This window comes from Nelumbo nucifera, chromosome 5, assembly GCF_055504915.1.
Source record: "Nelumbo nucifera cultivar China Antique chromosome 5, China Antique-T2T, whole genome shotgun sequence".
In the NCBI taxonomy this organism is placed as follows: Eukaryota; Viridiplantae; Streptophyta; class Magnoliopsida; order Proteales; family Nelumbonaceae; genus Nelumbo; species Nelumbo nucifera.
In genome coordinates this window covers 44,558,487-44,575,731 of record NC_142653.1, presented here as the reverse complement: position 1 = coordinate 44,575,731, position 17,245 = coordinate 44,558,487, and the positions used below count along the sequence as shown (strand labels likewise).

General features: G+C 39.3%; 1 protein-coding gene across 2 annotated transcripts in view; it reads left to right on the top strand.

Moving 5' to 3' along the window:
• Window positions 1-17,245, top strand: part of LOC104608503 (threonine--tRNA ligase, mitochondrial 1-like) — a 56,050-nt gene that overhangs the window by 19,558 nt on the left and 19,247 nt on the right. For both annotated transcript variants that reach the window (XR_016076212.1, XM_010274517.3), the window contains exons 6-12: window positions 443-517; window positions 645-773; window positions 859-948; window positions 7,375-7,463; window positions 7,555-7,651; window positions 7,734-7,820; window positions 9,830-9,914. Coding sequence is in view for 1 of the 2 variants with exons in the window: in XM_010274517.3 (XP_010272819.1) it covers window positions 443-517; window positions 645-773; window positions 859-948; window positions 7,375-7,463; window positions 7,555-7,651; window positions 7,734-7,820; window positions 9,830-9,914 (652 nt within the window). In the remaining variant the exon portion in view is untranslated. The remainder of the gene's footprint in view (window positions 1-442; window positions 518-644; window positions 774-858; window positions 949-7,374; window positions 7,464-7,554; window positions 7,652-7,733; window positions 7,821-9,829; window positions 9,915-17,245) is intronic.

Genomic DNA, 17,245 nt, shown 5'->3' with positions numbered 1-17,245 from the left:
GGTCAGGCATTCAAAAGGAGAACAGGATGTGCAAACTATTGAGAGATCAGTAAATGTGTTGTATATTTAAGGCTCTCATAAGACAGTTGTCTCACATGTAATTTAAATTAAATTGTGTTTATCAAGTTGTGGTATATTAGATGGGCCAGGCATTCAAAAGAAGAATAGGACAAGTGAAATCTTGAGAGGTTTTGGTAAATTTGTTGTATATTTAAGGCTCTTTCTACCTACCAAAATGGCTCTCTCACCTGATCTGTTTTACTTTATGAACTTACAATAGTTCAATTCAGTTATCCATTAATTGACTAACTGAATTACCTGACTGTCACACAGCAAGTCTTCTAATAGTAAATGCTTTTGTTTATATGCCGTGCAGGTATATCTCATCCTAAGCCCCTAATTACTGTAAGATTCTTAATGTGTTGCTTCCTTCATATTGCAGGAAAAGCAGCCTTTTGAACGCATTGAAGTATCAAGAAAACAGGCTCTAGAGATGTTCTCAGAAAATAATTTCAAGGCAAGTATTGCTGCCATATTTAAATTTTGTACTGCATCATTTGAAATACCTTTTGTAGTTTTTTCTTCTTTCCTTTTCAACTTGGCTATTCTATTGAATAATGTTAAGAGATAAAACTCTGGTTCAGATTGAAATCATTAATGAGTTGCCAGAAGACAAGACAATCACTGTCTACAGATGCGGGCCTTTGGTTGATCTATGTCGTGGACCCCATATCCCAAATACATCTTTTGTGAAAGCATTTGCTTGTTTAAAGGTGATTAAGAACATGGCATCCTGAAACTTGTACTCTTTGCGTGTAAATCTACTTTTAGTATTAATTGCATAGATGAAATTTCTAGGCTTCATCGGCCTACTGGAGGGGGAAGAAGGAACGTGAAAGTCTACAAAGAGTCTATGGGATTTCTTATCCCGATTCCAAACGTCTGAAGGTTTGTATCTAGTCATCCAGTTTTTCTTAGTTGATGTGTTTTATTTCTTTCTGTTTCAACTGCATTAAATTCACCCTTCCATGTGAAGATGGTCCTTCCTATATGTATATTTATAATTTAATACATGCATGATTGACAGTTTACCATATTCTAGTAAGCTATTAATTAATGTTTTTTTGGTGCTTCACGAATCAGAGTTTGTTAGTATGTGAAGAAAGAATGTGATAAAATAGAAAGTGTGCCTAGCAACCCTTTTGAAAAGGTTTAGGCTAGCCCCTGCTACTTAACCCACTGATTTCCCCAGGGGCACAACCCCCAATATAATTGATTTCTATTCATTCTTTATATGACCAATTTATGCACCAAGCTATTTGCTGATCTTTGAATTCAAGTGAAGGTTGTCCTCAGCTCTGTAGTGATTTTTCATTTCTTTCACTATGTGTCTGTTAGGTGTGAGCAAATGGGTAATGAGATAAGTCAAGAGGAACTGGAGGGAGAGATCAGGAAGGGAAGGGGTGAGCTAATTAAAAAAAAGGTAATTGGATCTAAGCAGAATAGTTGACAGAGAAGTGGCAGTAGGGATGTTAATTGGTCTGTTTTTTTGGGGAGGAGAGGGTTTTGCTAAAATTTCTTTTGAGCAATTTGAAAAGAAAAGTAAAAAAGAAAGGAAAGCCAAATCAAGAGAAAAAAGCAAAAGATAAAAAAGTTGGAATGAAGAAGGTGGGGAAGAAGACCAAGTTGTAATAGGGGGGGGGGGGAGGAATGAAGATGCTAAGAAGATGGGGTGCTAGGAGATTGAAGGAAGGGTGCTGGAGGTCTTTGGTGAGGTACATGTTTTGAAATCAGAAGCTTGACATAGCTATCCTACATGAATCGAAGCTGGAATCTTTTGGCATAAGTGATGATCGAGATTCGGAGGAGAGGTTGGGGAGAGTGGGTGGGGTTAGATGCGGTTGGGTTGGCCATACTATGGGATTCAGGGATTTCAGGAAATCGAGGGAGTTGTCTGGGCTCTTGGTCAGGAAGAGCTTGGAAGCGACTGCGGCCTGGGGTGGAAAGCATATCACAAGTTGGGTTATTTCTCTTCAAGCATTTGAGCAAATCAGAGTTTTGGATTTTACGGAGATCTTTTTGGGTCTCCTTGAGATCCAAGCTTGTAATGTGTATCTTTTTAGTCTGGCTTGATAGTTTGGTGTGTCGATTGACACCTGATTGCAATGTATTGTTTTTTTAATAAAACTTTTTCTTCTTTATTCCCCAAAAAAGGGTAGGTTCTACCTGGAACTGACCTTGAACTGGCCTTGAACCGACCCAACCCAACCCGAACGACCACCCGGTGAATTGACTTTGGTTGGCCTTGGTGGAACCTGCCTTGGAACCAAACTTACCTTGAAATAAACCTCAAATGCTTTTGAGGATGTGAAGATTTGAACCCAAACACTCGTGGTTACAAAGGCCATGATCTCACTTAACCAATGGGTTACTTAAGTTATTTGATCATTTGTTTTCATTATAATATTTGAACTAGCGGAGTGCCCCTACACTGCAGGGGCTGATAAGAATACAAGAAGAACACATTAAATAGGTACTTTTATTCATATAGGCAGATTTAAAGTTAGCTATTTGAGTAAACGAAGCAAATTAATTTAGTGTTATTTAATTAGTTAACGTAGTTAATTTAATTTAATTAAATATGGTAAATCAATTAATTATTAATTTATTTAATATAATTAAATACTTAAGTTACATTAATTACTCAAATTTTAAATCAAGTAATTTTACAATTACAAACAATTACCTTAAAATAATTAATATAATCTTAAAAAATACATTTAACTACGACATTTTAACAAGTGTATATTGTTATAGGGGTTGGGGGAGGGATGGGAGGGAGTGGTTGAATTCTTGGAGAGAGAGATTGACAAAAGAGGAATTGTTTTAAAATATTAGTTTGCTTTTGTTCCATGGATTTTAATTGAGACGTTGAATAGGTGTAGATGAAAAGGTCTAGCTTGGCCCAAAAATTCTAGGCTTGGTCCTAACTATTGTGTTTAGACTTGGTTTGGGCCTGGCTCTACAAATTTTTAGCCCAAGCTTTGGCCCAATACTGTATCCTAGCCCAAGCTCACATTAGGCTCACAAATTTCCAAGTCAAGCTTGGGCCCAACCAACCTAATCCCACATAACTCAAAATTCAAGGCTTAGGCCTAGCTTTTTTGTTCAGGCCTGGCCTCGGGCTTAAGTGTGCATTAGGCCCACAAATTTCCAAGTTGGGTTTGTTTCCAATACTTCAATCCCAACTTGGGGCTTGCCTAGATGAAACATAACTAGAAGACTTAATTAATTATATTGATTAAATAAAAAATATATATTGCAAATATTTATTATCTTGTAAATAATATTAAAAGTTCATCTAATACTTCAATCCCACCCTGGTATTGCCTATATGAAACATAATTAGAGGACTTAATTAACTAATTATATTGATTAATTAGAAAAATATATTAAAAACATTTATTATCTTGTAAATAATATTAAAAGTTCATGGAGAGAGTGGTTGAAGATAAATGGAAAATAAAAAATGACCCTGAACCAAACAGGACCCGATAGGGTCTGTATATTTAGACTCAGAATCGAGCCAATCAGGTTATCGGGTCTAACCCAATAGACCTGGTTATAACAAATATATTGAAAATATTATATATAATATTAATTTATTATATATAAATTAATATTATATATAATAGGGCCTGTAATTTTTAGACATATATATAGCTTGGGTGGGGTCTGAATTAATTCATGACTGGGTGGAACCAGATTTGACCCAATAAGAATCAGGACAAAGGAGCCCTGAGAATTCACGAAATGGAATCTTTGGCTTCTTCTCTGTTCATCTTCACATGCCCAACGCGTACGGAAATTTAAATGTAAAAACCGTGTAGAAACCAATGTCATGTTAGAATTGAACCCATCTCGGTCTTGGTTTTAATGGGAGATGCATGTGTAAAAACCAACCTCACCTTATTAAACACTATTTTTCTTAACTATCGTGTAAAGACCAACATGTGGTATTCATGAGCATTTGCTAATTACAAGAATGCCATCATTTATCTCCTTGAATTTTCTACTAATTACAAAAGTGACATTATTTGTCACCTTGAATTTTTTTATTAATTACATGAGTGCCATTGAAAGAAATCATTGCCTCTTTTTTAGTTGTGCATATGATATTGAGTTTTCACGTAATTACAAGAGTGCCATCAACATTTAATTACAATATTGCCACAAAATTGTTATCACTCATTTATTACAGGTTGGACCTGATGGACCCAACCCAATTGGGTCAATTCGGTTTCGGTTCCTGATATATTGTCCTGATTCCTTTTAGGTCGGAACCAATTCCACCTAATCATGAATTAATTCAAACCCAACCCTAAATGTATAATATATTACCCCCTCTCTCTCTAGGGATATCAATGGTAAGGGTGCAAATCGATCGGAAGTTCAATCCTATATTCTCGGATTTGGATAGCCTCATCTCAAATCTTCGATCAGATCGAATCGAGTAATAGGATCCAAACAAAAATCGGATCGAATTTGGATCACCCCCCCATCCAATCCGAGAAGATTCTATCCAATATGTAGGTTATTTCTTTATTTATATAAATATATATAACACACACATATATATATATGTTATTTATTTATTTATTTATAAATATATTATTTATATTGCATTTTTGTAAAATTGTTATATTATTTATTTTTTTATAAAAAACATGTATGATGAAAATAATTGAAAAGATACTTGTAGTTTTTGTTTTTCTTTATTTAAATTGTTATATTTTGATTTTCTTTTAATAATTTATTAATTTTTAAAAAATCAAATCACATCAGATCATATCTAAAAATTAGACTTCCTCATCGGATTCGAATTCCAATCCATGTTTTATCATATCCGATCGGATTGGATTGGATCTGCAATTAATAGTGTCGGATCATATTCGGATATACCCTCATTCGAACCTGATCCAATCCGTTTGCATCCCTAGTCAATTGGTCGGGTTGGACCTGATGAACCCAAAACAATTGGGTCAGTTCGTTTTTGGTTCATGGAAGTCCTCGTGTTGCACCCCAATTTTATTAATATTTTATTTTGATTTGTATTTGCAAATTCCATTTGTTGTTTCGGCGAGACAATTGGAAACAACGCGTCAGATACTCGGACCACTTGCGGGACAATCGTCATTACTGAATGGGAACGGTGCAAGAACCGGGCTTTCGGCATTCGTCATGCATTGTGGGCCCCGCGATAGTATTGCATCTATAATGGTGTGAGCAATAATCTACATATTGAGTTACACAATTTAATCAATAAAGATAACATACGTTTTAAACTATATATTTTATTTATTAAAAATTAAGGTGCCATTTGGCATGTATTTTTTGAATGATCTTTCAGAAGATTGGACAGTCAAAAGACGTAGTGAGCTTTTACATAACGATCTTGGCAGCCCAAAGATCGTTTGGGTTTATTAGGAGTTGGTTGTCTATACATACCGTGTTTAAAGATGACATGTTTGATTAATTTTTCGAGGATGGCCTTTTTTTGAGGTCTAACTTGATAGCTATTTGTACACCTTCTCATTGTACAAAGGGTCTTTTGCTTTAATACAATCATAATTTACCTTTTCTAAAAAAATGATCGTTTGGTTGGAGGCATGTCTTTCCGCACAAAGATGAGACTTGAGCAGGTGAGAAGCTCCATTTCTAGCATTCTGAAATAAGCTCGAATATAGCTTCTTGCGCCATTTTAGGGTTCCCCCAACCAAATGGCGAAAGACTGAAAAGCAAGCTGCCAGGCTTCTAAAAAGCCAACAACCTGTGTGGAAAGACGCGCCAAACGGGACCTAAGTTTTTTAAGGACATGCTTTTTTTTTTTTGAAAGGGGAGTAAAGATAGATCAGGTTCCACGGCTAGACCCTGGTACCGACCTTGGAACTGCTAAGGCTAGAACTGACCCTGGAATTGACCTTCACAGGGTAGGTTCTAGGTTCTGCCATGGAACCGAACCGAACCGACCCATGCTCACCCCTAGTGTCTATATTTCCAGTATCCTGGGCTATTGTTTTATCCAATCCACTATTACTTGAGAGCATAGTTTTCAAGGCGCCAAGGCGAGGCTAGGCGACAGGGGGGTGCCCGCCTAGGTGATGGATTTTTTTTCTTAATTAAAAAACATATATCCTAGGGTAGTTCACTATGTTCCATAACCATATTTCCTTAATAATTATCCATAATTTTCATAAGAAAAGTATAAACTTCATGTTTTTTTTTTTGATAAGTAAAGTATAAACTTCATGTTAAGGTATAGAAAATTAACATATTCATGAGAAAAGAAGGAAGAAAGAAAAGAAAATTAAAAAATATAGGGGCAGGAGCCCTATTTTTGTTATAGGAAAAGAAGAATGTGGAAGAAGAAAATGTTTTGGTTAGACAAAATTTTAAGTTCTTTCTTATTGGTTCAGGTTATGAAGTCTTTGAGGGTTCAATAAAGCATTTAGCAATGTCTGTATTGATTAAACCCTAAGAAATAAGAAAATAATAAAAAGAAATTAGTATATAAACACAGAAATGAATATTTTTGTTTGATAATGTCTATTTTATAATTATAATCTCAAAATATTAAGAATATAAAAGTATTTTATAACATAGTGTACAAAACTGCTTGGCAATTAGGTGAGGCGAGCCTCCAAGGGTGCCTTGTTGCCTAGGCGTTGCCTTGATAGCTATGCTTGAGAGTCCCCTTCCACTCCAATATTTCTTAAGAGAGCTAGTCAATCTCAGCCCCTGTAACACTGTTAGTAGTCCAGTCCTGGTTGAGTTACCTTGGCTGATGGCTTCAGAGAAGATGGTCAGAATAATACCATGACTATTTCTGAAAACTCTACAATGCCTGATTCTCTTGAGTTGCCCAAGCTACTGCACTAGTCAAAGTTAATTTGATGAAATTATAAGCCAGGGGAGAACAATAGGTGGGTATGACATTTTTGCTACTGATGAAGTGTCAATACATGGCCATCCTCTAACGATGTCATACTTGGAAAAAGCGGGTAGAACTATTCATGGGATTCACCCAATCAGTCATAGATATGTTTTCATTTCAAATAATGCTTCTTTAGTTTGATTTTCTTCTTGAAATCTTATTGCATTTCTATCCTCTCAAAGTGTCTATAGAGTAAATTCACAGTTGTCAATTAAAAAAGAAAAAAAGAACAAAAGTTGCATTTCTATCCTCTCAAAGTGTCTATAGAATAAATGCACAGTTGTCAATTAAAAAAGAAAAAAAGAACAAAAGTAGAACTTCAACCAACATGATCCCCACTTTTTCAATTGTTCTAAATTGTAGCTGCATCTTTTTTGCAGGAATACCTTACCCAGCTGGAGGAAGCAAAGAAATATGATCATAGATTATTGGGGGCAAAACAAGAGCTCTTCTTTTGTCACCCTCTTAGGCAATGAACAAAGCTCCAAATTTAGTTAATTATACTTTGGAATTGACATTGTCTGTAATATTCACCGTTTGCATTTCCTTTCATATTTCAGTCCAGGAAGTTGGTTTTTCCTGCCATATGGCACTCGAGTTTATAACAAATTAATGGAATTTATCCGAGCTCAATATAGGGAGAGGGGTTACCAAGAGGTTAATTTTCTATATCTACATATATTTGTCTGCCCAATATTTTTCAGTTCAGAAATTGGACTCTTATTCTAGTTTTTGTCAGGTTTTGACACCAAATATGTACAATATGCAACTCTGGGAGACATCTGGTCATGCTGCAAACTACAAAGAAAACATGTTTGTGTTTGAGGTGAGGTTTTATATTTAGTTCCTTCAGATGCCAAGTTTAAGAGTTCATGAACTTTTTTTAATGATATATCAAGTATCATCAGATATTCAGATAAATTTGGTCGAAAAGGAAAAACAGTTTATACATCAACAACTTGGTGATTGCAATTTTTTTGATCAATAACAGAATCAATTTCATTAAATGAGGAAAATTAATACAATAAGAAGGGGGAAGGATAAACACTCTTAGCCCTCCCCACCTTAGAAATTACAACACAGCCCAAAATAATTATTTCTTCCCACCCCTTGTTTAGCAAATGTATCAGCAAAGGCATTTGCATCTCTTCTGACCCAATTACAAGTCACCTCTACCCCTTGTAGTAATTTAACAGCTTTCCTCTTCTTATACATGTAGCACCACCATCCAGCTTCCTCTTCTTTTCATAGCCATCTGATTACAAGCTTTGAATTGCCTTCAATTGACAACTTCCTGATATTCAGCTCTTTAGCCTTCTGAGTCCCTTCCATAATAGCCATAACCTCAGCTCTTACTGAGTCCCCAACTCCAATTGACCTGAGTAGAATGCAATGATATTTCCTTCCTTGTTCTTGAAGATTCCTCCTATGTAAGGGTGGCCACGAGCCGAGTTGCTCATGAGCTGTTCGAGCTCGGCTCGGTCTAAACCGAGCTTCGAGCCGAACTCGAGCCTAATATATAGGCTTGTTTGCTAATCAGGCCAAGCTTGAGCTTAATAAAGCTCGGCTCGTGAGGCTCGAAAGCCTAATCGAGTATGTGTACATAGGGTGTCACCTCGGCTCGGCACCTCGGCTACTAAGGGAGACCTCGGCTTGGTACCTCAGCCACTGAGGGAGACCTCGACTCAGCACCTTGATAACTGAGGGAGGCTGCAGCTCGGCAGCTAAGGGAGACCTCAGCTTGGCACCTTGGCTTCTAGGGAAACCTCAGCTCGACACTTCAGCAGCTGAGGGAGACATCGGCTCAGCACCTTGGCTGCTAGGGAGACCTCAGCTTGGCACTTCAGCAGCTGAGGGAGACCTGTAATCAAAGGTAGCTGAGCTCGAACTTCTGAGCTTTTGACTCGAGCTGAGCTCGATCTCTAGTCTCTAATTTGAATCGAGCTCAAGCTTGAACTCAAGCCTGATAGTTTATGAGCGAGCCAAGCTCGAATAGCTAGATATCCGGCTCGGCTCGGCTCGGCTCGAATCCACCCCTACTCCTATGCTAGATGGACCTGAGCTGCCTTCGCTACTACCACCAAAGTTGAGCTTAATGAAGCCACTAGGGGGTGGATACCAAACAGGTCTAACCACCTCCTTATCGGGAGCAGAATCAGCTACCTCTCTCCACTTCCTCATCAGTGCCCAACACATCTTTAAAGATATCCAATGACTTCACCCAGTGAACCACCTTGAGGGTAATAGCTTCAATGACAACTTCTCTGCCTCTTTTTTTTTCAAGGAATATTCTTTGGTTCCTCTCTCCCAAATAGTCCAATACACTGCTGTCCTAATGCATCTCCAAAGTAGTCGTCCCCTCTTCTTTGACCAGCTTAGGAAAGTAGAAGCAAATAGGCTTTGTACATTAGGCGGAGGGTTCCACCTGCACCCAAATAAAGAAAAGAACCATTCCCAAATTGAAGAAGAAAAAGGGCAGGAGATTAATAAGTGATAACAATTCTCACGATTGGCTTTGCAAAAGGAGCACCAGTGTGGAGAAAGGCACCAATTGGGTCTTTTTCTTTGCAATATCTCACAAATATTTATTCTTTCCAAATACATTTCCCAGCACAAACCACCCACACTGAGTAGGTTTACTCCAAACCACCCACTTGGTGATTGCAATTTGAAGCTAGTGTTGTCAATGCCAGTATTTAGAATAACAGAATATATTCTTATTTTTATGTAGAAGTGACTTTTCTTTTTCTATTTTGTGTCATTAGTTATTTTCCCTTCTCTGTTATTTTCCAATGAGATGAAATTTGCTTCCTTTTTTCCTTGTGTTCTTTGCAGGTTGAGAAACAGGAGTTTGGACTTAAGCCAATGAATTGCCCTGGGCATTGCTTAATGTTTGAACACAGAGTTCGTTCATATAGAGGTGAACTTATCTGTTTAAGTCATTGACTTTATCTCTTTATCTATTTGTTCCCCATATATACTATTCACGCAAGTAGAAGTTGTTCATTGCTTCTTTTAGATTGTTTACTTCTTTGTGCTTAATTCCATGTTGAGTTTGATTGAGTTAGCTGACCTTATTGGTGGTATTCAATAGATGGTTATCGTTTCAATGCTGAAACTAAACTATGCAGATTCAAGTGTAATGTTCAACAGTTTAACATCAAAAGGTTCAACTAAAATGATGTAGGATAGGGGTGGGTAATTTTTCATGGTTAAAGCAATGATGGGGCTATATAGTAGGGATTAAAGGGAAAACAGGGAAAATCTTGATTTTTTTGAAGATAAATAAAGAAGAAATTTGATTAGAAAGAAAAAGAGAAATGATTACAAGGGGTGATGACAGAAAAGGCACCACACCAAACCCAATAATCAACCTAGCCACCCCTAATGTTAAACACATTGCCGTCTACCACAAGCCAAGCCCAAATAAACCCTCAAAACCACCCACCATCAGAACCCAAAATTATGCAATCGAAGCCCAACTTAACCTTTCCTCCCATCTTTCCCAGAGCCCAGCATAGTAGTCCACTCAAACAAATTCTTCTCCCCGAATACTGATATCAGAACTCATTCACTTGACCTTCATTGGATGAAAATCTCTCTCTCTCTCTCTCTCTCTCTCTTCTCTTCTCTTCTCTCCAAATCTTTTCTTGTCTTCTTTACCCTTGTGTTAATCTGACCCTAAATATGCCTCCCCTCAATCTAGCAAAAACCTTCAAAACTGTCGCAGTTCAGTTATTTTTTCTGGTATCTGAATCTTTTAACTGCTTCAGGAATGGCCTTAATACTCTTCCTCACATAATTGTCATTAATCCCTTCTAGCTCTAAAACTGCATGCTTCTCAAATACTTGCTTCGCTGTCAAAACCGCGCTTTTCCACCTCTTCAACTCAAGACCTATCAACAGGAATTGGAGTGTCCTTATTTTCCAAAATGGAGAAAAACTTGTTCAAGAAATGGTTTTTCTTTTTGGAAAGCTAATATTGCCATAGGTAAATGCATTGGGGGGGGGGTGCCTGGTTCATTAGTCTATTGTTTTTCAGGTTATGACCTGCTAAAAGAAAGCTGATGGTTACTTGCAAACTTGGGCAGTTGTATTCAAGTTTAGAGAGAGAAGAAAGGAGCACCAGTAAAAGATAAATAGCAAAGAATAGATGGCCAATAAGAAGAATAATAAATAGGAGGAAGAGGTGAAACCCTACCACTTGGTACTTCAAACACTATTTTGAACCTTCTTCCATCTTCAGATTTTTCCTAAGCAAATTGTATTAGAGACCACAAGTATATAGTAATTGTGGTCGGCTCAGCCCCTATAATGTTGTTTTTTTTATCAATAACTGTATCAGTTCACTTGTAGTCAACAGACTCTCAGAGCAGGAAGCGGAAACTGTCCAACAGTGAAGGTTGGATCTGGGTCATTATGAGATACAAAGGGGATGAGAAGATTGGGGTTTGGGAGGGAGGGAAACCGAAGCTCCTTTGAACAGACACAGGCGAGTGTGAAGAGGGAGAGATCTCAGCAGCACCAGGAAGAAAGAAGTCTCTAGTGAATGACAATCATGCTCCAGAGACAATCGTAACAAAGGTTACAATTGTTTCTGGAGTAAGGGAGGAAGAAATTGGGGTGGGGACAGTAGATGAAGGCAAAGAGGATGAAGTGGAGGCGGCCATAACTTCAAACAACAAAGCTCTGCCTCTGGTAGGGATCAAGGCAGTTCCAGGCAGATTTGAAGATGTTTCGGCAGGAGGTGAGTGAGATCAACGTGGAAGGCCTATCCCCCGGCTCTTTCCCTTATCGTTCTTCTTCCCCTGGAGCATCTTCCGTTTCAGCCTCACCTCTGTTTTGGAGTAATACTGGGGCTGTTTCCGATGGGGTAGGGAACACTATATCCATGTCAGGGGGCATGAAGTCTTGTACCAAAAGAAAAAGGGGGGGGGGTGGAGGAAACAAGTAGAGTCTATAATAGGAAGAAAAAAACAATGAAGCTTGGGGAGAGGAAGCAGGGGAAGGAGGGAGCTGGAGTGGAGGAGCTGAGGGACGAGGTAGAAAACAATCAGGAAGAAAGAGAGAAGGTGGTAGAGAGGAAGGAGACATCAGTGGGTATCAAAGAACTAGTAGAAGGATAGATATAGGTAGGCAAAGCCTTGGGTCTGTTTTTTCTAGGGGGAGAAGAAGTGGGGAGAAAAACTATTGATCAGTGTGAGAGGTCTAGAAGGGAGAAACAAGAAGGAAGAGATAATGGGGGAACTGCTGAAGGAGGGGGGAGGGGAGACATGCAGGGCTGACGGAAGAGGAATAGAAGGGCAGAGAGAGGGGGAGAGGGGAGCTGCGAAAATGAAGCTTCTATCTTGGAATGTAAGGGGTCTAATAGATGGGAAAAGGGGAGAAGTGGTCAAGAATCTTCTGAGAAAACACAATCCAGATGCTGTTTTGTTGCAGGAAACAAAATTGGAATATTTTGATTTAAGGTTGAAAAATGAGATATGAGGGCCAGATAGAGGAGAATGGGCTGAGGTGGATGCAGTGGGTCTGTCAGGGGGTATGGTGGTATTGTGGAACATATGGAAGGAAAGAAATAGCAAGACTTTCAAAGATAAGGTTTGTAGCATGGAGAAGATGGTTGTGGCTGCGAGCAGATCAGTGGTTGAATGGATGTTGATTCTCCCTGAATTCAGTCAATTAAACAAGGAGGATTTTGGGAGTGGGTTGGGACAGGTCCTGGGATATCAAATATGTAATGCAGAGCCTTTTATCTAGGTTGTTAGATGGCTTTTTTGTTTTGTTTGGTTTTCTTTTTTCTCGGGTGCTGTCTTATCACCTTTTTTTTGAAGGGTCAACCAAGTCACATCTTGAGCAAGAAGGTACATTGGCTGAAAGGCAATATCAAGAAATAGCAGTGGGATAGGGTGTTAAATGATGAAAAATGGAGAGCTGATTGTTTAAAAATTATAATTGAGATCGATTCAGAGGAGGAAGGTGGAGTTGTAGGGGAGGCTAAGTGAGTGGAGAGACTCAAGGCTAAGAAAGATTATGATTCTCTAAACAGGAGGTGAAATGGAGGCAGAAATCCATGGCTCTTTTGTTGAAATTAGGGGATAATAATACCACCTTCTTTCACAAGTTTGCTAATGCAATGAGGAAGAATGACATCAAGAGACCTTGGTGAGTCATTTTAAATCAATCTTTAGAAGATGCCACGAGCAGGAACTTGGAGAGAGTTTGAGGTGGATGAGTTGAAGGAAGCAATCTTTTCTATGGATCACTTTAAGGCACCCAGGCCTGATGGCTTTACTATGGCTTTCTACCAAGATTGTAGGGAGTTGATAAAGGGTGATCTTATGCAAGTCTTTGAGGAGTTCTATCATAGATGGATTGTTAGCAGGGAGTAAAAGCTACTTTTATTGCGTTGACCGCAAAGAAGTTTGGTGCTTGCCATTTGAAGGACTTCAGGCCAATCAGCTTGGTGACGAGTCAATACAAAATCCTAGCCAAGGTCCTTTCCCTTTGGTTAAAAAGGCCCTCTTGTCAATCATCTCTCAATTTCAAGGGGCTTTCATCCAAGATAGACAAATTTTGGACCAAATACTTATTGCCAATGAATGTGTGAAGGAGTTTAAGAAATCTGGAAAGGAGGGCATTTTATGTAAATTATATCTAGAGAAAGCCTTCAATTTTGTGGATTGGGAGTTCTTGATTGAGGCACTAAGGAAATTTGGTTTTGGAGTATGATGGTGCAAATGGATTAAAAGATATTTGCAATCCTGCCACTTCTCAGTACTAGTAAATGGAGTAGTCAAGGACTTCTTTGGTGCCCTAAGAGGAGTGAGACAAGGGGATCCACTATCCCCCTTCCTTTTCACCATTTCAGCAGAGGTGTTTAGCAGACCAATTTCAAAGGTGGATGAGGTGGGTCTTTTAAAGGGGTGGAGATTAGGACGGGAGAGAGTGGTGGTAACTCACCTACAATTTGTTGATGACATCATTATCTTTTGTGAGGGTGAAGATGGGTTAGGTGCAAGGAATCTAAAGATGCTGATGAATCTATTTGAAAGAGTGTCAAATCTAAAAGGTGAACCTCATTAAATGTGTGGTGGTGGGGATCAACTTAGCTCAAGAAGAGATCAACTTATGGGCTGGGGAGCTAGGCTGCTTACAGAGTGATTGGCTGCTGGAGTATCTAGCCCTTCCCCTCGGTGCAAAACCTAGAAATTTAGATTTCTGGAATCCGGTAGTGGAAAGGTTTGAAAAGAAGTTGGCTGCGTGGAAGAGGAGTTATATTTCTATCAGGGGCAGGATTACTCTCATTAAGTCTACCCTTGCAAATCTTCCAGTGTATTACCTCTTGGTGTTCTATATGCCTCAAGTTATATGCCTCCAGCTGTAATGGAATCTCCCCATTCAATAGGGCCCGAATACAGCCCCACTACTTTCCCCATGTCATCTCTCATGACCCCACCAATTCCAGCCACACCTGGGTTGCCAAAGCTGTTCCCATCAAAGTTTAATTTGAGGAATCCAGATTCAGGAGGAACCTAATTTCTTAAAACCTTCTTTTTTGCTGATGACGAGGATGCTACAGTCCTCCAGTTCCTGATTATATCATCAGAAGTAAAGTTTGAGAATAATCCCATAGATTTTACCCATGAGATCACTTTTATCATAACCCCTTCTATCAGTAATTCCTTATTCCTTTTCTTTCCTTAAAAAATTCTCAGATTTCTTTCCTCCCATAACGTCCAAAGCATTGCTGTCCGTGTGCATCTCCACAGAGTTCTTCCTCTTCTTTTTGGCCACCTGAAAGTGGAGGTGTCAAAGAGTCTTTCCAACCATTCCTAAATGCAGCTAGCAACAGGACAGGAAACAAAAATATGATGAACAGTTTCACCATTTGATTCACACAAGCAGCACCAATTGGGTGAAAGGCACCATCGAGGCCTCTTCCTCTGCATCAGATCATAGGTGTTAATTGCACCATGGTAAACCTCCCAACAGAAAGCATCCACGTTGGGGGGAATAGGGTGACACCAGACTTCTCGGACAGTAGTATCCTCTTCATCAGCAAAGAAGAAAGTTTTAAGAAACTGGGACCCCCCTGATTCTAGTTTCCTCAAATTAAACTTTGATGGAAATAGCTTTGGTAACCCAGGAATGTCTGGAATTGGAGGGGTGATAAGAAATGGCAATGGGATTGTTGTGGGGTTGTATTCGGGCCCTATTGGATGGGGAGATTCCATTACAGCTGAACTAAAGGCAGTGGTTTTAGGGATACAAAAAGCTATGGAATTGAGAGTGAGAAAGCTAGTTGTGGAAGGCGACTCCAAAGTGGTTATAAGCTGGCTAAAGAAGAATGAAAAGATTCCCTGGTTCTTAAAAAATGAAATCAAGAAGTTTAAACGCCTATCCACAGACATGCAGTTATTGATTCAGTGGACTCCAAGAGAGGCAAATGGTTTTGCAGATCAGCTAGCGAAACAAGGGGCTAACAGGGAGCATTGTTTTGGGCTCAGTTGTAAGGCTGAAAAGTCAAAAGTTGGTAGCTGGTAAAATTTAAATTCTAGTGGGGTAGGCGAGGCTACTAGATTCTGTACTGTTTCTTAATTTTTCTTAATGAAATTCCCATTACTGATAAGAAAAAGAAAGAATAGCATCAAGAAGTTACAAGTTGGAGATTCTGTAGTGGATCAGGAGAAGGACATCGAGCAGCTTTACAGTGAACCGTGTAGGGTTAGACCAACTTTGGATGGTCTCCACTTTGAGATGTTGGCTGAACACCAAGCTGCTGAGTTGGAAAAGCCCTTTTCTGTAGAGGAGTTGAAGAGAGCTTTAGATGAAATGGAGGGGGACTGCTCTAGGTCCGGATGGTTTTACAAATCTGTTCCATAAAAAATTCTGGTACGTCCTAAAGCATGATCTGACGTGGGCTTTAGAGGAGTTTCATAATTGCTGCAGCCCTTGAGAGAAGCTTGAATGCTTCCCTCATTTCCCTAATCCCCAAGAAGAGTGGTGCTGTGGAGATGAAGGACTTCTGTCCAATTAGTTTATTGGAATTGTGCACAAAATCCTGGCAAAAATTCTAGTATCACCTATGAGGGGGCCTTTGTGTATAGCAAACACATGCAAGATGGGGTGCTAATTGCAAGTGAGTTAATTGATTCAAGAAGAAGCGGTAGGAAAGGTTTGGTGTGCAAAATTGACTTAGAAAAAGCCTACAACCGTGTTAATTGGGCCTTTCTGAATTATATGATTTCTAGAATGCATTTTGGCAGCAAGTGGAGAAATTGGATGAAGGTGTCTGTGACAACCCCGGGGTTCTCTGTCCTAATCAATGGCATTGCTCATGGGAATCTCAAAAGCTACAGAGGGTTATGGCAAGGTGATCCACTATCTCCATTGCTCTTTCTTGTTGTAATGGATGGTTTAAGCTGGTTGACAGCTCAGGCTGCTGAAACAGGGTATGTGGAAGGCTTCAAACTCAGGAACAATGGTACAGAAATTCCTCTGCTTCTGTTTACAGACGATACATTGTTCTTGTGATGCCTCGTCAGTATAGGTAACCAATTTAGAGTTCTTTCTATACTGGTTTGAGGTGTTGTTAAGCTTAAAAGTGAATCTGGCCAAGAGTGAGTTAATGGCAGTCGGGGATGTTGAAAACGTGGCTGACTTGGCGAGGCTTTTGGGCTGTAAAGTAGGGCACCTCCATTATAAGTACTCGGGACTGCCTTCTGGGGCCAAATGCACTTCAAAATCCCTGTGGACTCCAGTTTTAGAGAGTGTTGACTTGAAGCTAGCCTCTTGGAAGGCTAGGTATCTATCTAAGGGTGGGAAGGTAACTCTAATTAAAAGTGTGCTGCCCAGCTACTCAGCTTCCCAGCTTATTACATGTCTGTTCTTCCAATCCCATCTGAGGTGGCTGACCTGATAGAAAGGAGGATAATAGACTTTCTGTGGAGTGGTTGGAAGGATTCGTCCAAGTATCACATGGTGAGCTGGGATCAGGTCTGTATTCTGTAAACCTGTGTCATTTGGAGGTAGTTGACTATGGAGGTTTGCTACTGAGCCAAGCAATTTGTGGAGGAAGGTTATTGCTGAGAAATATGGTTTGAGTAGTAATGGTTGTGATGCAGAATTACCCTCTTCTTCCTACGGCTGCAGCTAGTGGAAAGGCATATCAAAAGTCTTTAGTAGTTTTAGCGAGGGGCTGCTTTTCAAAGTTGGGAATGGGAGGAAGGTGAGGTTTTGGTTGGCCTAGCT